The sequence below is a fragment of the Alligator mississippiensis genome, chromosome 5 (assembly GCF_030867095.1).
Source record: "Alligator mississippiensis isolate rAllMis1 chromosome 5, rAllMis1, whole genome shotgun sequence".
Taxonomy (NCBI): Eukaryota; Metazoa; Chordata; order Crocodylia; family Alligatoridae; genus Alligator; species Alligator mississippiensis.
The window spans coordinates 11,226,013-11,244,814 of record NC_081828.1 but is presented as its reverse complement, the minus strand read 5'-3'; the positions used below and the strand labels follow the sequence as shown (position 1 = coordinate 11,244,814).

Below are 18,802 nucleotides of genomic sequence, written 5' to 3'. Positions count from 1 at the left end.
GAAGTTTGAGGAGAATAAGATAAGCGCAAGCTCAGGCTGAGGCCCTAACTGGCTGTTTTCCCCACCCCCAGTTCCCAGCCCCTCTGCAGAGAGAGAAATACTGTAATAAGTTAGGTGTTTTTTTAATGGAGTGCCACTCAATTCACAGGAGTTAAGGAGGGGTGCCTTGAGTCCAAAATGATTGAGAATCACTGGGTAAAGCATGCTGTTTAGTTAATGAGTTAAATTTGTTATGAATATTGAACTGCAATTTTTATATCCTATTTTTGTTGATATTACTTTAGTCTTTAATATACCATTGTCAGCAGAGGGCAAAAAAGAGATGTCACTTTAAATTAAAAAATTGGCATCTAGGAAGAAATCTCTTTTGAAGCAACAGTATTTGTATGTGTAGCCATAAGTGTGTGTGTATGTGTAATGATATCTATCTATCTAGGCTGTATAATTACACACACATTTATAGCTATATAGTGTACGTGTGTAATTGTGAGTGGACAGTGCATCTCTGTGCAAATGCTTTAAGGTCTGAAAAGGTAAATAAAAACAGTTATGTAAAAAAATTGTTGCCATTTGTAATGATTCATATTTGTTTTAGACTCTTGTCTCAGTGCACAGAATATTTTGATCTGCGGTGCCAGTTGCTGGACGATCTCACGTGTAAGTATGTTTCAGGTTGGAGTTGCATATTGTTATATGTTTTGTGTGTAGCAACCATAAGTATACTAGACACACAAATACAAGCCAAGACCCTGCTCTGGAGAGCCTGCAGCCTGGGTAGAGCAGGCATAAGGCTTTTCTACACAGGAAACTAGATATAATAAGGTAGGATATCAGTTTATAGTTCATAAGGTACTTCACACTAGCCCTCCATCTAGGTGCTCATAGGATGCGTCTAAGCTGTGTCCTGCTGAGCTGGAGATGGTGCCTCCCTGAAAGCCTGCCCTTCTTGTTCTGCACATGCTGATTGCCGATGAAATAGCACATAGCTAGTTTCTGATGCGTGCCCGGTACCACTCTGTCTTTGCTGTGCTGTAGAGGGTGGCACTGGGCAGGTCCATACCCAAGCTACATGATGCTTTTTTCAGCACATGATGTGAACAGAGGCAGGAGCAAGCACTCAAGGGAGTGTTTATGATTCTCAGGTGGTGTTTTCTCAGCAGTGTTCCCTAGGACGGTCTGACATGGTACAGACATGCGCTTACTGCAAAATAAGTGAGAGGTACTTGCTCTGTTTTCAAAGAAGAGCAAGCTGCGTCAGACAGACGTTGTCAATGTGCACCAAGATTGTCTGTGTGGCATATGAGGGCAGTTGACCATTGTGCTTTGTATTCACACTTTAGCTACTGTGCTCTAACTTCCCTGTGTAGATAAGCCCAGATTGAGGTTTTCAAGAGAGAGAAAAAGGGGGCAACTTAAGCTTTTATATTCTTCCTTTTTTAATCTATAGTGCCTGTAGCTTTGTTCCAAGTTCATTGTTTATATAGATTTAAATGACATTTTTTCCCTTTCTTGCAAAATTCTCCTTATCTAGTGCTGCATTGTACCTCACTATTGCCCCATTTTGTCATTCAGTGACTCTTAGGGCGTCAACTAACATGACATTTCTCTCAGAAGAAAGCTTTTTTTTCTGAGATCATAGTAGGAGTCCATTGGCCCCCTTTTCAGTAGCTGTGAAGTAAGTGAAAGGAAATGTGCTAGTAGTTTTTCCCTTGGGACAGTGCTGTGTAGGTCTCTAAGTTAATTGCATCTCATTCAAGTTAAGTGCCAGTCATTCCAAGGATAAGCTTGTCTTGCTGTGTGCTCTCCCTGGCAACCTGTTGGCAGAGCAGCAGCAGTGCAGCTTGTGCAGGGTACGTGTGTTAAGGACTCTGCCACTCCTCTTTTGTCCTGGGTTCTGACTCGGATCAGTTGGGAACCACTTCAACTGAGACATCTTTACAGCTTCGGTTTCTTGACTCGGCCCCCTCTTTCTCTAGCCTGTTTTTCAGATGTACTTAGTACATGTGGGTCTCAGTGCCTTCTGTTTAAATGCTGTGTGTTAATTTACATGTCTGATGTTCACACCACTGTTCGAAAATATCAAACGTAACAATTTCAGTGTCGTGTCTTACCTTTCTTCTGTGCATGGCTGTGTAAACAGTCCAGTCAGACAGCTATATGCATCTTTCATTTGTTTTCCACGTGCCAAGATTTTCCTTTAAACCATTTTACAGTGAGTATCAGTAGGCTCACAGTGAGCTACAGTTTCACAAGCCCTTTAATGAGCTGCTTAACTAAACCATCTGCTGTTTATATACCATAGCCAGTGTTGATGATGAAAGCCATGACATTTATAGGATTGTTTGTTGGCCTTTTAAATTGTACATGTCCATAGAATTGATTTCCAGCACCCCCCACACCCTTCCCTACACCTGGTTTCCTTTTTTCCACCTGTAGCTTCAGAAATGGAGCAGTTAAAGATCAGCCCAGCTGCCATGCTAGAAGATGAGATCACGTGGCTGGATAACTTTGAACCCAACCGCACAGCTGAGTGCGAGACCAGTGAAGCTGACAACATTTTGTTAGCAGGACACTTGAGGCTCATTAAGACTCTCCTTTCACTGTGTGGGGCAGAGAAGGAAATGCTTGGTGAGTATCTCTGTGGGTGGCAGTGTACCGAAATCCACTTGAATTTGATATCTGTAACTCGAGGATGCCTAGTTCCGATTGGGAAGATAGGTACTATGAGCAAGGCTGTTTTTTTACATTAGGGAAAAGTGATAGGGTATAGTGCTACAAGAGAACTTGCTTAAGTCAGTAACCACAATCCTTGTTGCAAATTTGAAATTCTTTTAATAGACTGCATAATCTTTTCCTGCTTTTGCGGGTACAGAGAAATTTACAGGAAGATGTCACTGTTGTGCCTGCATGTTGTTCTCTTGTCCTTCATGGCTACAGCAAAAGCAGATCCGAGCATGCTTTTCTTTGACAGTCGCTAATGTCTTATTGCAATATCAGTAATGAATTAAATAAGGCAGTTTGCTGGAAGGTTAATATGACACCCTTCTAAATAGCTGACCCTCATGGCAATAGATGGTTTTGGGGCTCTTTGAAGTAACACTTCAGATGTCTAACACTAGCTGTGGCTTTGCTCTGTTACAGGTTCATCTTTGATTAAACCCTTGTTGGATGATTTCCTCTTCCGAGCATCCAGGATTATCCTGAATAGCCATTCTGCGGCTGGCAGTGCTGCCATCACTCAGCAGGACTTTCACCCAAAGTAAGTAGTATTTTGAATCTTGTACAATAAAACCACAATAAAGTTCTTGCCTAGCCAGATGGCTCCTTGGGGAGGAGCAGTGGTACAGTGGGTTATTATTTTTCTTGAGCGCTCAAACAGTTAATAGCCAGATACTGGTGCAGTTGATAACTAGGAGTATCAGAGCTGCATCTGCTCAGTTCTTGTGTGTATTTAAACACCCACTAATCTGTGATCCCCAAGATTCCAGTTTAGCCAGCAGGTCCACAAAAAACTTCACATACAGCAGACAGCTGCTATATCTTTGCATAGCATTGGTGGTGTCAAGGAGCACACAGCTCCAGGCTGCTATGCTCTAGACTACTTCTGATACACGAGCTAGCTTGTTCAAAGCTAGCTGATGAAGTATTTTTACACTGTCCTTCAGTTCGTGCTGTGGATAATACTCATTGTCTGTCTAGTACTTATTTGGTTCTCATCACTGTAGCAGATGAAGGCAGGGAAGGGGGGTGGCACCACAGAGACCAACTCATTCAGAGGCATAAATGTCCGTATCCCACATCTGTTTAGAAATAAGAGCAGTCCCTCACCTTCTTTTCCTGGCCTGTGGAAGAAATAGTTCGATTTTTATTTTTTTTTTTTACTGTATTTTGGTGATCCCACTGAAAGAGGCAAATAGTTTTGCACTTCATTTTATGCAGTTAGGTTTGTAATCATTATCTTTTGTGTAGTAGGTTGGGTTAGAATCTAGTCCCAGCGCTTGAAATTTGTGTCTCCAGCGTTACAGATTTTAGTTTTTCAGTATCTAAAGTAGTAATGGTGTCATTTTTTTTAAACTACTTGTTGATAGTGATTACAACCAATTCTTTAATTTGCAAAATATTTTTTGCCTTGTTGTAGTTTAGATTATTTTTGTCTCAGCTTTTTAACATACTCTTCCTGCTTACTATAGTAGACACTGAACCTCAGAAGTGAACCAGGGTTTTTTTCCCCAACTGCCCTGTAGCTACAAAAAGCACCTCCTGAACTAGGACCATCTATCTACATGCAGTTATTGCTGTAAACATACTCCTAACTTTTCCAAAAATAGCATTTGCTGACCTACAGCAAGTTTGAATCAGTTTCTCCAGGTGTTGTTTTTCTTTGACAGTTAGGAGTTGATTGCTCATTATGACTAACATGACTTGCCAGAATTGAAAATGATGAAAGTACAAGTCATCTACTAAATTCATCCCACTTATGGTTTTTTTCCTAGGTGCAGTACAGTGGATAGTCGATTAGCAGCTTATGAAGTCCTAGTAATGTTGGCTGATAGCTCACCTACCAATCTTCAGCTGATCACAAAAGAGCTGCTTTCTATGCACCATCAGTCTGACCCTGCTCTTACGAAGGAGTTTGATGTAAGCAAGATGCTTTGACATTTAAATTGGTCAGTGTGGTTTGAAACACTGCTTTTAGCTAGTTATTTTCTCCAGCCACAGACTTTCAATCATCTTAACCTGGCAATAATCAGACCTGAATTAATACAGGTCTATTTGATCTTTCCCAAGAGAAGTCAGCCTATAGAATCTTACTCTTATTGACAAGAAAATCTTGAACCTCAAGATCCCTGTTTCTGTGTTGTTTTGCTTCTTTATTTAAAAAGCACATACACGTTCTTTTTAGATATTTAGCTTCAATATCAATTATATAGCCAAATACAGTGTTTGAATGCATATTTCTCATAAGTTTAACACACATACTCAGATTTATGTGAAAACAACATAGCATTTATAATAGCCTCTATAATCATCTGAGTTTATTGGAATCCTATCTTTTATGTAATTTACTAGTAAAGAGAAATTTCTCCACCTTTCCCCTAGTATCTTCCACCAGTGGATAGTCGATCCATTTCAGGATTTGTAGGACTGAAGAATGGTGGCGCTACTTGTTATATGAATGCAGTCTTCCAGCAGCTCTACATGCAGCCAGGTCTCCCTGAGGTAACCAACTTAATTTCCAAGAAATATTTTCTGCCAGCACACATTTTAGCTTTGTTGTAAATTAGAGCTGGATGAGAGAGTGTACTGTATTTGGTTGCGTACACCTCCACCTTTTTCCCCAAAAACCAGCTGCTGGAAAGTAGAGTGCACATTACATACAAGAATAACGATAAGGAGGGGCGGGCAATCATTTTGAGTGGAGGGCCACTTAACAAGTTTTGGTGAGCCATTGAGGGCCGCAAGGGAAGCCCTGCCCCTTGACACATGCTCTGCCCCCTGGTCTCCATCTTGGAACCAGATATATTCCTTTTGGCAAGGGGATTTGCCATCTTGGAACTGGGGAAAAAAAAAGCAAATTATATTCTAAAAATCAAACATCTATTACAACATACATTAATTTGATTTCAAAAATATTTTTTTGAAATATTTTCGGTCTTTCACAAGACCAAGGGGAACAAGACACCAGGTAGGGCACAGAGCAAGCAGGTTGGGATTGACATCATTCCCACCATTGCCATAGAACTGGCGTACGACCAATTGAAGAAATTAGACATTTATAAATCAGCAGGACCGGATGAACTCCACCCAGGCATGCTGCAAGAATTGGCCGAAGTAATCGCAGAGCCCCTGGCAAAGGTCTTTCAAAAATCATGGACCTCTGGAGAAATCTGAAAGCCAATGTTGTGCCCAATTTGAAGAAGGGGAAGCGTGAAGACCCAGGAAACTATAGGACAATTAGCTTAACTTCTATTCCAGGGAAGATCCTAGAAACATTCATCGAAGAGGCTATATGCGACTAACTTGCAGAAGGCATGGTGCCTGAATGACAGCCAGCATGGCTTCGTAGTGGGCAGGTCTTGTCTGACCAACCTCATTTCTTACTATGATCAGGTGACTTGTCACCTGGACAAGAGAAAAGCAGTTGACATCCAATACCTCAACTTCCAGAAAGCCTTTGACCTGGTATCCCATGAGGTACTGATCAGAAAACTGAAAAATATCGGGCTCAACTGCAAGACTGTCAAGTGGGTACGAAACTGGTTGTGGGGTAGGACACAGAGTCCAAATGAATGGATTGGTGTTGTCCTAGTGAGATGTGGGCAGTGGTGTACCCCAGGGGTCGGTACTTGGCCCAATGCTGTTCAACATCTTCATCAACGACCTGGATGAGGGGATGAAAAGCCCATTGGCCAAGTTCGTGAACAACAGCCAGATATGGGGTTGTGCGGACACACCCACAGATAGGCTGCAGATACAAGCAGACCTAGTCAGGCTGGCATGTGGGGCAGAACGGAACCAGATGAGGTTCAATGTAGAGAAATGCAAAGTGCCGCATCTGGGAAGGAAGTGCCCCCAGCACACCTAAAGGCTGGGCACCGCTAACCTGGCTAGCTCTACAAATGAAAGGGATCTCGGGGTAACGATAGACCCCAGCTTGAATATGAGCCAGCAGTGCAACTCAGTGGCCGCTGGGGCCAATAAAACTCTGGCATGGATCAATCAATGCATCTGCAGTAAAACCGAGGAAGTGTTTCTCCCACTTTACTCAACGTTGGTGCAACCGCAGCTGGAGTATTGCATCCAGTTCTGGGTGCTGCACTTCAACAAGGATGTGCTAAAGCTCGAGAGGGTCCAGAGAAGGGCCACCCACATGACCAGGGACTTGCATGGCAAGCCATATGAGGAGAGGCTGAGAGATCTTGGACTCTTCAGCCTAGAGAAAATAAGGCTGAGAAGGGACCTGATTGTGGCTTACAGCCATATCAGAAGGGTACATCAGGGGTTCGGTGAACAACTCTTCACCAGGGCACCCTGGGGGAAAACTAGAAACAACAGCCATAAACTCCTGGAAGATGGTTTCAGGCTGAACGTTAGGAAAAACTTCTTCATGACTAGGGTGTCCAGACTACGGAACAAGCTCCCCCCAGAAGTGGTGCAGTCATCTACCCTAGAGGTCTTCAAGAGAAGACTGGACGGTCACCTGGCTGGGGTCGTCTGACCCCAGATGTCTTTCCTGCTCATGCAGGGGCTGGACCTGCTGATCCTTCGGGGTCCCTTCCAGCCCTGATTCTATGATTTATGTCTTGATTTGTGTGTGTTTGCATAATGTACATAGAAGTTATTGCATACAAATTTACAATGAAGTCTCTTTTGTATATTGTTGGGGGCGTATGAAGGAGTGTGGGGGGTATGGATGGGTGGGCACGGGGTTTGTAGGGTCTATGGGTGTGTATGTGGAGTGTGGGTGTGTGTGGATATGTGGGTTTTGGGGGATGTATGGGTTTGGGCGAGTATGGGGTTTGTGGAGAGCTGAGTGCGTGGAGGGGAGGATAGCTGGTGGAGGTTGTGGCATGTGTAGAGGGGGGAAGCTGGCTGCAGTGTGTGCAGGCGTGTGGGGTGGGGGGGCATAGGTACGTGTCTATGGCAGTGTGAGTGGGAGGTGTGGGTACATGTATGTGTGAGACCCCCCCCATACAAACATGTCCCTCCCATGAACACCCCCACCCTCATTGTGCACAGCTCCTGCCACCAGCACAGCAGGTGGCAAGGCCTCGGGGCACTCGCGGCCCACCACAGGCGGAGACCCCCGATAGTGCATGGTCCCAGTAGGCCCCAGGACTGCACATGGCCGGGCTGCTGGTAGGGAAAGAGGCAGAGCTGGCCTAGCTCCATAGAGCCCTTGTCAGCCTGGGCTCTGCGCTCCTGCTGCCAGCCCCGGCCCTGCATGCCTGCCCACCCGCTCGCTGCCACTTCCCCCCACCTGCCTGCTGCCACTGCTACCACCACTTCCCCTGCCTGCCACCCTTCCTCTGCTGCTTCCCTACCTTCCTGCCGGTGCTGCTACTGCTCCCTTCCTGCCCACCCACCACTCCAGCAGTGCACAGTTCCCAATTGCATGGCCAGGACTGCAGAATGCAGCAGGAGCCAGCCTGGCCTGGCCCCCGTGGTTCCCAGCTGGCTCCATGCTGCTTCATTTCCCAGAGCCAGCCCAGGCAGCACCATACAGTTCTTGGCTGCATGGCTGAGACTGCAGGGCACAGCACAACAGGAGCCAGCCAGGAACTGCAGAGGCCAGGCCAGGCTGGGCTGCCTTGGGCTTGCTCCTGCTGCGTCCTTCGGTCCCAGCCATGCAGCTGGGAACCACATGGTGCCAGCCGGGCCCAGCTGGCTCCTGCTGCGCTGGCGATCTTGGGCAATGGGCCTTATTTTTCCCACCCCTGTGGTAAGGGCAGTTTCTGTTCAAAAGCAAAAGTAAAATCTGTAGAAAGCCACAGGGAGGCTTCGTTCCCTTCGTAGTGGTACTGCTCTTTTACGTACTGCAAGGAACAATCATTTTTCCTTCATTCTGCCTTTCAAAAACAAGATGCATATTATATTCCAGGGTGCATTGCATGTAAGAAATGATATTTCTCAGTCAGCTACTGAGTATCCTAAAAACTGGTCAAATATTATTTAATCACCTCTACTGTAAATTCATTTAAGGTTCAAAACAAAGGGTTGGGTCCTCTAGCGTGGGGTATGTAAAATATGATGGAGAGCTCAAGATGTGTAGTTTTTGTGTACAAAGCGATAGACTGTAGTCTCAAGCTCCATTTTTTTTAAAGGGAATTGAAAATATAATTCTATAAAATTTTGAAGTCTTTATTCTCAAACTCGCTGTTTTCTTCTAATGACCAGTTCAAGCATGTTTAGAGTCTAGACAAAACTTTCATTTACATTAAGCAGTACTTCTGGAAGTAAGTCATGTTGCATTTTGTTTTTTTCATTTCCCCTTCCCCCTCCCTCCCTCCCTCCCAAGGCGTTGCTTTCCATTGATGATGATACAGACAATCCAGATGACAATGTATTCTATCAAGTTCAGTCTCTCTTCGGTCATTTGATGGAAAGCAAGTTGCAGTATTACGTACCTGAGAACTTTTGGAAGGTATCAGTTCTGTTTAATTCATCATATATAATTTTCCTAGTTAATTAACATGAGAGATTCTGATTCATGCCAGTTGAAATGTACAATTTTTACTCCTTTGTAGTCTCTCTGGGCTTTACATATAAAACAGGAGGTTTTGCTTACAGTGTCTAGAGGTAAACTTCACTTCTGCCGTTGGTGAATGTATGAAATAGTAATCTATGTGTTTTATAGATTTTCAAGATGTGGAATAAAGAACTTTATGTTCGAGAGCAACAGGATGCCTATGAATTCTTTACAAGCCTTATAGATCAGATGGATGAATACCTCAAGGTAAAAACATAAGCTTTGTGGGTTTGGTTTTTTTGTCTCTAACTCTTTGGGGGAAGTAAAGCAGTAAAAATTGGTATTTGTCTCACCTCATTAAAATTAACAAAGCTTTTATCCCATCCTCGATCATAAGATACTTTGGAAGCTTAAGATGAACCCTAATTTTTGTTCTATCGATCTTTCATTCAACACATCTTATATTTTGGATGGTCTCCCATGGTATGAATCTTTTGAGAGACTGAGATGCTTACAACTTCTAGGGGTAACTCTTTAAATCATCTAAGCTAGTTTATTTCTATAGCTTGCTCATGGTTTTCAGAATTCAGGCATGGATACGTTTTGTTTTTATAGACATTTAAGCCAATGTAATTCTTGCCATGCTGAATCCTTAGCATGAAAACTGGCAACCCCACTTTAATTCTATTTGCAGTGTCAATAAATTGACATCGTAGCAAGTGGAACTCGTGTACTTGGGGGTTTTGTTTTACAACTTCACATTTTTGTATTTGCTTTTGAAGTACGTTAGAATAGTTTTCTCTGTATACCACTACTAATCCTTTCTACCTCAACAGAAAATAGGTCGAGACCAAGTATTTAAGAACACATTTCAGGGCGTCTTCTCTGACCAGAAGATCTGTAAGGACTGTCCTCACAGGTGAGCAAGTAATATGGTGGGTAAGTCAGTCTGCTAGAGTTCTTTGCTGTCAAGACATTTACCAGGTTTGTTGCATAAACAGAGAGGTGTTTGACTCTCGGCTTCATTAGACTCTAAACATGGCAAACCCCTTTATTAATATTCATTGATCATTTGCCCTGTACAACACAATTTCCTAAACCTGCCTCCTGATAGCTTAAAATTCAAAACCACTTTCCTTCAGCCTGAATTTACAATACATGAATATAAATCTGGTTAAAATAGCTCATATGTTTAGCATCCATAAGCAGGATTTATATGCATCTCTCCTACTTGTACAATACTATCTGGTGTTTCCAGTTTTTTTAATAGTAAGCCAGAAAGCTGCTTTGCAAACAATCTTTGACTAAAAATTCTACTATCATGTTATCTAAAATCATGGAATACCTTGCTAGTCATCTGTTCTAATTACCAGATTCTGTTAAACCACAAGAGCAAAATGACAGAGAGACCACTCACTAGTAGGTGGTCACTTATAACAAGTCAAATAGCAAATAATTGAGTTGTTTCTATTGTAAAGATTTTGCTTTTCAAAGATGGCTGTTCAGCTTTATAAAAACTAATGTGTAGGGGGATACAGTCCATGGTGACTTAACACAGCAGTAGTAGAATGAGGAATAAATTCCACGTCTACTTTATTCCCAGCTCTTTCTTCTAACAGCCTAAAAGTGAGGTAGGACATGAAGCCTAAATCAAATAGGTTTTATTAATTCTTCACTATCTTATTTTTTTTCTCCTTGAATCTAGGTATGAGCGTGAGGAGCCCTTCATGGCTCTCAATCTAGGAGTTACTTCATGCCAGAGTCTGGAAATATCATTGGACCAGTTTGTTAGAGGAGAAGTTCTGGAGGGAAGTAATGCTTACTACTGTGAGAAGTGTAAAGAAAAGGTACTGTTTTTACTTTTGTTTGAAACATGATTAAATTTACATGTTATGTAGTCATAACAAGCAACAGTTGTCTTAACAAATGCCACTTGTGTGTTGCATGCATGTAGGAAGCAACAATTAATTTAGAATGAGAGCAATATCTTTCTTGCATTGTAATTAATCATTCTATAGCCCTAAACAAGCATCACCCTCCATCCCTTGTAACTCTAATGTTGCACACTCTTGACTTCGAGAGGAGAAAAGGATTCTGAGTACAAAGCTAGCTAACGCATTAGATTTTACAAATGGTTTTCACTCGTGTTCCTACTTCTACCAAGCAAAGTGTACTCAATTTAGATATTTGGAAATTACACTAGAGAGGAGTTTATAGATCATTTTATAATAAGCATCTAAGCAGGTGACTTTCTTCTCTCTTTAAGAGAACAACAGTGAAACGCACCTGCATTAAAGTTCTCCCCAGTGTCTTGGTGATCCACCTGATGAGGTTTGGATTTGATTGGGAAAGTGGACGATCCATCAAATATGATGAACAGATAAGGGTAAGAACATTGCTCTGTTTGCCCCATTGGCCAGACGGTGAAATAACCCTTCTCATCCTGTACTCCGTGCACCCAAAAGATTTGTCAGTTTATCATAAAGAATGGTTAATTTACCTGCTGTACAGTGCTAATGTCTGAATGCGAGCTCCCTGTAGAGCTGATCTCCAGGGAGTTCCTCAGTCCTTGTTGGACTGGAGGGCAGAAGAAAAACTTCCTTACAGACATGCTGGATACTTTTTACCTTACAAGGGCACACAGCTCCAGCACAATTTTTACATATTCAGTCTTTTTAATACAATTACATTAAATTAAGATTCTGTATGGGGTGTTGCTGTCTTTATCTGAAATGTTCTTGATGTCACACAGTTCCCATGGATGCTGAACATGGAGCCTTACACAGTGTCAGGAATGGCTCGCCAAGATTCCTCCTTAGAAGTTGGTGACAATGGGAGAAACACGGATCAGGGAGGTGGAGGATCCCCACGGAAAAAAGTTGCCCCTACAGAAAACTACGAGCTCGTTGGTGTGATTGTGCACAGCGGCCAGGCACACGCAGGGCACTACTATTCCTTTATTAAGGACAGGAGGTAATGAAGTGGAAGACTTCATCTTTCAATGGGTCGAGACAAACAAAACATTTGGATCTGAGGAAGGGTATTGGCTTTAAAAGGAGCAATACATTTTTTCAAGTGTAGCAATCCCTTTAAAGCTACCCACAGGCGCTGTGTGTTATAGGAGTAAAAAATACATGGTTGTGGAAAAAAGCTGAAACATCTGAACCAAAGTGAGTCCAGCTGATATCATAGAGGCTTCATGCAGTGTCATCTTGCAGGTTCAGCTTCTGTATGAGATTTGAATATTAGCTATAGTTTGTGTCTTTGTTCTTTAAATCTTATTACACTAGTTTTAAGAAATACCATAATGCTAAGCTATTCTTATTCACCATTAAAGCAGACAGAAATCCAGGATTCCCATTTCAGGGGGTGAGGGTGGGGTATTATTATTTTTAAGGGAATCAGACTCAGCTTGCCATTTTGCATCTGTCTGTTCTGTCGCAGGGGATGTGGAAAAGGAAAATGGTACAAATTTAATGACACCGTTGTTGAAGAATTTGAGTTAACTGATGAAACCTTAGAATATGAATGTTTTGGCGGAGAGTATAGACCTAAAGTCTATGATCAATGTAAGTATAAATAGGGGATAGTTTAACAGCAGTTTGTATATTCCATACTAACTCACTTAGAATTAGCACAGTTGCATCCAGATGCATTCTGTTGTATTATTGGCCTAACACTGATATTTTGTGACTGATTAGATTTAAAATGTTTTCAATGATACTTCAGTCATGGTGTGTGACACGACAGAGTGGGCAGTTTTTAGGACTTGTTAGGTGAATGTTTGCTTGCAGATGCAAAGGGACTGGACTTAATGGCCCAAGAAAAAGCTTCTAGTCCAAAGTGACCCACCCAAGCAAGCTTAATAGTCTTGCCTTTTACTACTCGACTGTTTGTAGGAGTGGTCAAATAATAATGATTGAACCAAATGCACTGTGGTCCAGCACCTTGTTTGCTTGTTTATACCAGGTCCGATTTGTTAACAGAATGCTTGCCAAGTCAGAAAAGCAAAAGCTCCTACTTACCTTGCGTTGATGTAAATAACTGCCCAAGGAGCAGGACATGGCAGAATGTGGCCTGATGAACTTTGCACCATTTTAAACCATAATTTCTAACATGTCTTTCTAATTATTCACTCAACTCATTGTGGGAAGTAATTGGTGAATCTACACCAAGGTATGGTGAATCTAAATAACTTTGTGAAAGGTCTTACGTAAAACAAAATTAAAATATGATTTTTTTCCCCACATATTGACTGACTGTGTGGAGCTCATTAAAATTGAGTAGTACTTTACATGTGATGCCTCATGTAAAATTGAGGCATGCAGAATGTGCGCCTTTTCCATTTGGTGCACATTGAGTTGCATCCACTGCAGGAATTTAAAAAGGATAATCAAACCTACAAAGACTGACAAGAGTATTATTTTTCCTTAAAGCTAACCCTTACCCTGATGTGCGTCGGCGTTACTGGAATGCCTACATGCTCTTCTACCAGAGAGTCTCTGATCAAAACTCTCCTGTTTTACCAAAGAAAAGCCGAGTTAGTGTTGTACGTCAAGAAGCTGAGGATCTCTCTCTGTAAGTTTATCCTCCTGTCTCCTTGGGTTGGTCATTTCCAGTGCTGTCATACTTGCACACTAAGCTCATCTATATGAGACACTACAGCACAGTAGCAACGAGCTACTGCGCTGTAGCTCATTGCTACAGTGCCATAGCTTTGTTGGGCACAAACCGTGATGGCGATGCTACTGCACAGTAGTAACGAGCTACTGTGCAGTATTTGTCTAAAAATAAATCATGCAGCAACAGGGCTGCACAGTAATGCTGGTTACTGCACAGTCAGCCGCTCGTGTAGAGGCCGCCATTACATATAAAATTAAGAACAAAATAACTCCCATCTCCAAAAGATTATATTATCTGCCCTATCTTTTTAAGCTACTTATGGGTATTTTATTGTTTCCATGAGTAAGTACTTCTGTGTTTCATCCCTATTGCAGCCAGTTCAGACCTTAACAGCCTATACAAATATATTTAAATATAAGGAACAATGCCCTTCAGGTGTACATTTGTCCTATTGATGTATTGGAAGTTGCATTGCAAGATTACTGTGGAATTTAATTATTGGCATTAAACTTCTTTTCCTTAGATCTGCTCCATCTTCACCAGAAATTTCACCTCAGTCATCACCTCGACCCCACAGACCCAGCAGTGACCGTCTCTCCATCTTGACTAAATTAGTTAGAAAAGGGGAGAAGAAAGGGCTCTTTGTAGAGAAAATGCCTGTGCGGATATATCAGGTAAAGAACCAAAAAATAGTTGAATGCTGCTCAGGTCAGTTGATCCTTAAGTATAATTGAAGAAATATGTTAATTTGAAAATGATCCTATTGTAGTTTTGTTGTTTTAAATACAAAATCAGGACAAAGCTGGAAAATGTTTCAGATCCTATGCAGTTGTTAATCCAGTGCCAATAAATATATTTTTATAAACTGTACACTATACCCTCTACCTTAGTACCTCAGAAACAGTTATCTGTTCTTTGCTCTGAAGAATTTATGGCAAAAGACAAACATAACGCACAAGAACAATTCGCATGCAGTTGAGGGATAGATGACTATTGAAAATAGAGATGTTGAATTCCTTGGCGCAGGTTTGGAGAAAAGCAGAGAGAGTGTTTGATGATAACTGGAGGTTGCCTTCGGCTGTTCTGCTTTAGAGCATCCTTATGAGAGGGCAGCACAATGAGGGCAGTGGGAAGGACCGGTAGGAGACGAGATGAAGCCTATAAGCAGAAGAAAATGTAGGGCTTTGAAAAGAAGAATGAAGTAGACTTGTTAAGCTTGAAAGACAGAGGTATTGTCACAAAGCATGAGCAGTTAGTCACAGAAACCAGAACTCGTTTCAGCCTTACTGCAACACGTTTTGTGAACCCCACTTAGATGGGGCCAAACTCTGCAGGCACAGTATCATGGTGATTTGTTGAAGGTGATAACTGCATCTCGGCAGATTGTTCAGCATATATTTTTAATCCTTAACTGTCAGTTTCTTAGCCTGTTGTTTCTTGACATTCTTCAATATAAACAGAACTAGAGGGTTTTTTTAATGGCCAGGTCAGTAAATTATCAATTTGGTGGTTTGGTTTTGTTTTTCTTTGGAAACTTCTCAGTAGTATTTTTCCTGAAAATCTGGACAATGAGTTCAGAGCACAGCCAAATTAGTTAAGCATTTTAGGAGTAGAATTTAGGATTGTCTAATTAATATGCAAGTGCAAGTCTTTTGCCTTCTATTACTAAACAGCATTTTGCCCATAGATGGTGAGAGATGAGAATCTGAAATTCATGAAGAATAGAGATGTGTACAGTAGTGACTACTTCAGTTTTGTTCTGTCGTTAGCCTCGCTGAATGCCGTAAGTAGCTGGATTATTAATCCTATGGTACTATGAACATATTTGGGTTCCAGCTGTGGGGTTTGGGAGGGGGTGTGACATGTTGGGGGGGTCGGTTCCACAAACTATAAGCCGTCAATAGTCATTTCCAAGTGACAGCATTCCATCAAAAGCTGGTGCCATCTTCCTGCTCCTGACCATGGAAATAATTGGCATTTCCCTGAAGTAAAACTTGCAGAATTATGACTTGCACTCTTTTTAATTGGATGCAGGCCTCTGAACTCTACCTGGGTAGAATTCCTTCCTTCTCTCTGTGGAAGGATGAAATAGTCACCTCCATAATTCTTTTTGAAGGAGTTGGAACTTTCTGTAAAATATCTGTGCTTGCTAAAGGGACATTGTCCAAGTTGAGAGACGAATGTTTAGGTCCATTGTCAGGGGTAGCCAGTCTGTACAGTCCTATCTACTCAGAGTAATAGAGCAATAAATGGATTATGACAGTGGACTTGGTGGTTCTTCCAGAAATTTAGTTTAAATTTTTACCAAAGATATGACCCTAGTTCCAGGTAGTTTAACATGTCCTGGACAGGAGTGGACCGGGAGATGATAATTTGCAACCTGCCAGTGTCCTTCAAAATGTCACAGATTTTTAAAGTTCATTATTATTCTGTGTTGAAGCCATCTGCTATATAAACCTGAACTGCAAAATGGTATTGCAGCCTGGAATAATTTTGTTACTTGTTGTAGACCAAAGTAAAACACCCATATTACGCATGTATGGCAAAGGTGAGCTTACAGCTAGCCGTCCAGTTCCTGTTCCAAACCTATCTACGAACCAAGAAAAAACTCAGGTAAGAAATTATTTCAGAGCATTATGCCCAGACCTCATATGATTTGTAAATTGTGTAACCCTTTGAAGTACTTCATTTAAAACTCCTGATACCCCAGCTCCCATGGATACTCGTTAGCACAGCAACAGTTCCCAAAATTATTGCTCTAAATACAAGTTAAATTTCCATAACACCAAATCAGTTATTGATAAAAGGGCTGTGTGTAGGCTGCCAGCTAACTTTTTACTTCAGTTGTCTTTCTAGGATTATCATCTGTATAAAATCATTTTGAAGTGGAAGGAACCTAGAGATTTAAATACAAGTATGCTGATCAGAGCTTCAACGTTCTGAATGAAGAGTGCTAAATTCTGATATTTTATGTGTAGAAGGACATTATATTGTTCAGTGAGCTTTATATTCTGGTTATTGCACCCTCTGTAACTGTCAGGAACCCGTCTTATGGGTGTTTTGGTATATAAATGCTTAGCCTCAACCAAGGGTAGAACTTGATGCCCAAATTTCACTGGCTATTTTGCCCTGGAAAATTCCATTTCTGTGAGTTCTTTGGGCTCTGTAGACAGGTGAAATAGTGAGCATCTCATTTACTCTAGGTAGTTAATGCTAAGGTTTATTTGTGGAAGCAGGTTCAAAAGATAGTTTCCCAAGAAAAAGCCAGACCTGTCCCCTTTATTTGGTATGTGTGGCACTGATCAGAAAAGAGACTACTTTGAGAGACCAGATCAGAATTTACCAGAGAAGAAAAAAAAACATTGATTTGAATATTTGGGATGAGGCTATACTGATCCTGCTGTCTTTGTTTTGTTAAAGGTCTGATACAGAAGAATGGATTGCTACCATTGATGCTTTGCTTTCTAAAAGTTTTGATGCTTGTCAGTGGCTTGTTGAGTATTTGGTTGGGTCAGAGGGACGAGAACTTGTAAAGTAAGTATCAGTCTTGTCGACACAGTTAATGGTTGATTACATAGTCTGTCACCTTCTGTTAGAAGCAAAATCACCTTTCATTATGTTCATATCTCTTAATCATACATCAGTCATCTCATCACTTTTAATTTTTGCTTGTGGTATTATAGGCTTGATTTTTCTGACAGAAACCAGTACATTTAATGAAATAGTGATAGTCACATGAGTTGACAGAATTTTTAATCCAGCTTTTGTACAGTTTCTCTGATGTGCAACACGGGGGGGCGGGAGGGGGGTGAGTAGTTGGTGCTGCAAGAGAAAGGGAGAAGAAAACAGTGTTTAAATACTGCACAGGTCTTCTGTAAGTAACCTCAATGTAGTGCTTTCCTTATGAAGAAAGTGGGAAGCTGAAGTATATTGCCTGATCGTTTTGAGCACTTGCTGGTTTCCTCTGCAGCAAAGTTCCTAAATAGCATGAGCCATGACATTTGTTTTTTTGGGGGGTGGTAACAAACCACATTTATTACATTTAATAGAGGGGTTAGCCATTCATGTTCCAGAAACAAAACCATCAAAACATGCCAAGCGGTTCTCATTTCAGAACTACACTCATTGAGCATTCAAGTTATTTTCCATCTTTCAGCTTTTCAGGAAGCTGTTGTTTACAAAAGCTTACCCAACCTAGGTTATTTCTTAGCAACGTATATATTAAATCCTCCTTGCAGATTATTGGATTTATCTTGCGCTGTTCTGAGGTCTCAGTAGAGACCTGCAGAGCAGCCCTTTGGGGCATAGAAAATCCAGGTCATTGCTGCTAGCTATAACAAATTAGTAGACAGCTCCAAGTTTTCATTTAATAATGACTTTCTGTTTTAAGGTGGTAAGAAAACAGCATCATCTTGCATCCAAGACGTTTTCACTTGAAGTGCTTTAATTTAAACTCTGAGAGAGTCATGAGGTTTTCTCCTTAAAGAGTCATTTTTCTCCTAGGTTTGTAGTTTTACTTAATAGGCCTCTTTCCTTTCAGCAAGAATACATACAGCTGATTGCCTGTTAGATGTAAGGGGAAAAGACCAAAGCCTATTTAGAGAGGCTTTCTCCTCCCTAGGACTCTCTCACCTGAGAAATGACTCTGTTTTGGAGAGGTTATAAATGAAGCTCTGACTTGCCGTCTGAGTATGTGCTACAATTTGTGCACTAAATCTAGAGACTTGTGTCTAGCCTTTATTATTCAGGCACACCTTCTGGTATTGTGCCTCTTGTACTAACAGCGCTTGTGACTTGGAAGAAAGTGCAACTGCATTGCGGTGAAGTATGCAGCAGTACAAAGCAGCATATTAAATGTACGATGAAGCTTTTTCTGCTGTTTTTGTCAGTAACAGCCAAAGTAATATATGTTCCAGCTGTAGACGAGCCAGAGTATAGCCTTAAGCAGTATATTCAGTGGTTTCTGTACCAGGGAAACTTTCTCCCATA

General features: G+C 41.5%; 1 protein-coding gene across 1 annotated transcript in view; it reads left to right on the top strand.

The window, feature by feature from the left end:
- Positions 1–18,802, top strand: part of USP24 (ubiquitin specific peptidase 24) — a 92,842-nt gene that overhangs the window by 61,428 nt on the left and 12,612 nt on the right. The window contains exons 38-54 of the mRNA XM_014598679.3: positions 596–657; positions 2,437–2,628; positions 3,142–3,259; positions 4,494–4,638; positions 5,101–5,220; positions 9,020–9,145; positions 9,359–9,457; positions 10,027–10,109; positions 10,896–11,037; positions 11,457–11,576; positions 11,943–12,163; positions 12,635–12,759; positions 13,627–13,768; positions 14,337–14,487; positions 15,501–15,596; positions 16,323–16,426; positions 17,234–17,347. Of these exons, the coding sequence (XP_014454165.1) occupies positions 596–657; positions 2,437–2,628; positions 3,142–3,259; positions 4,494–4,638; positions 5,101–5,220; positions 9,020–9,145; positions 9,359–9,457; positions 10,027–10,109; positions 10,896–11,037; positions 11,457–11,576; positions 11,943–12,163; positions 12,635–12,759; positions 13,627–13,768; positions 14,337–14,487; positions 15,501–15,596; positions 16,323–16,426; positions 17,234–17,347 (2,160 nt within the window). The remainder of the gene's footprint in view (positions 1–595; positions 658–2,436; positions 2,629–3,141; positions 3,260–4,493; positions 4,639–5,100; positions 5,221–9,019; positions 9,146–9,358; positions 9,458–10,026; positions 10,110–10,895; positions 11,038–11,456; positions 11,577–11,942; positions 12,164–12,634; positions 12,760–13,626; positions 13,769–14,336; positions 14,488–15,500; positions 15,597–16,322; positions 16,427–17,233; positions 17,348–18,802) is intronic.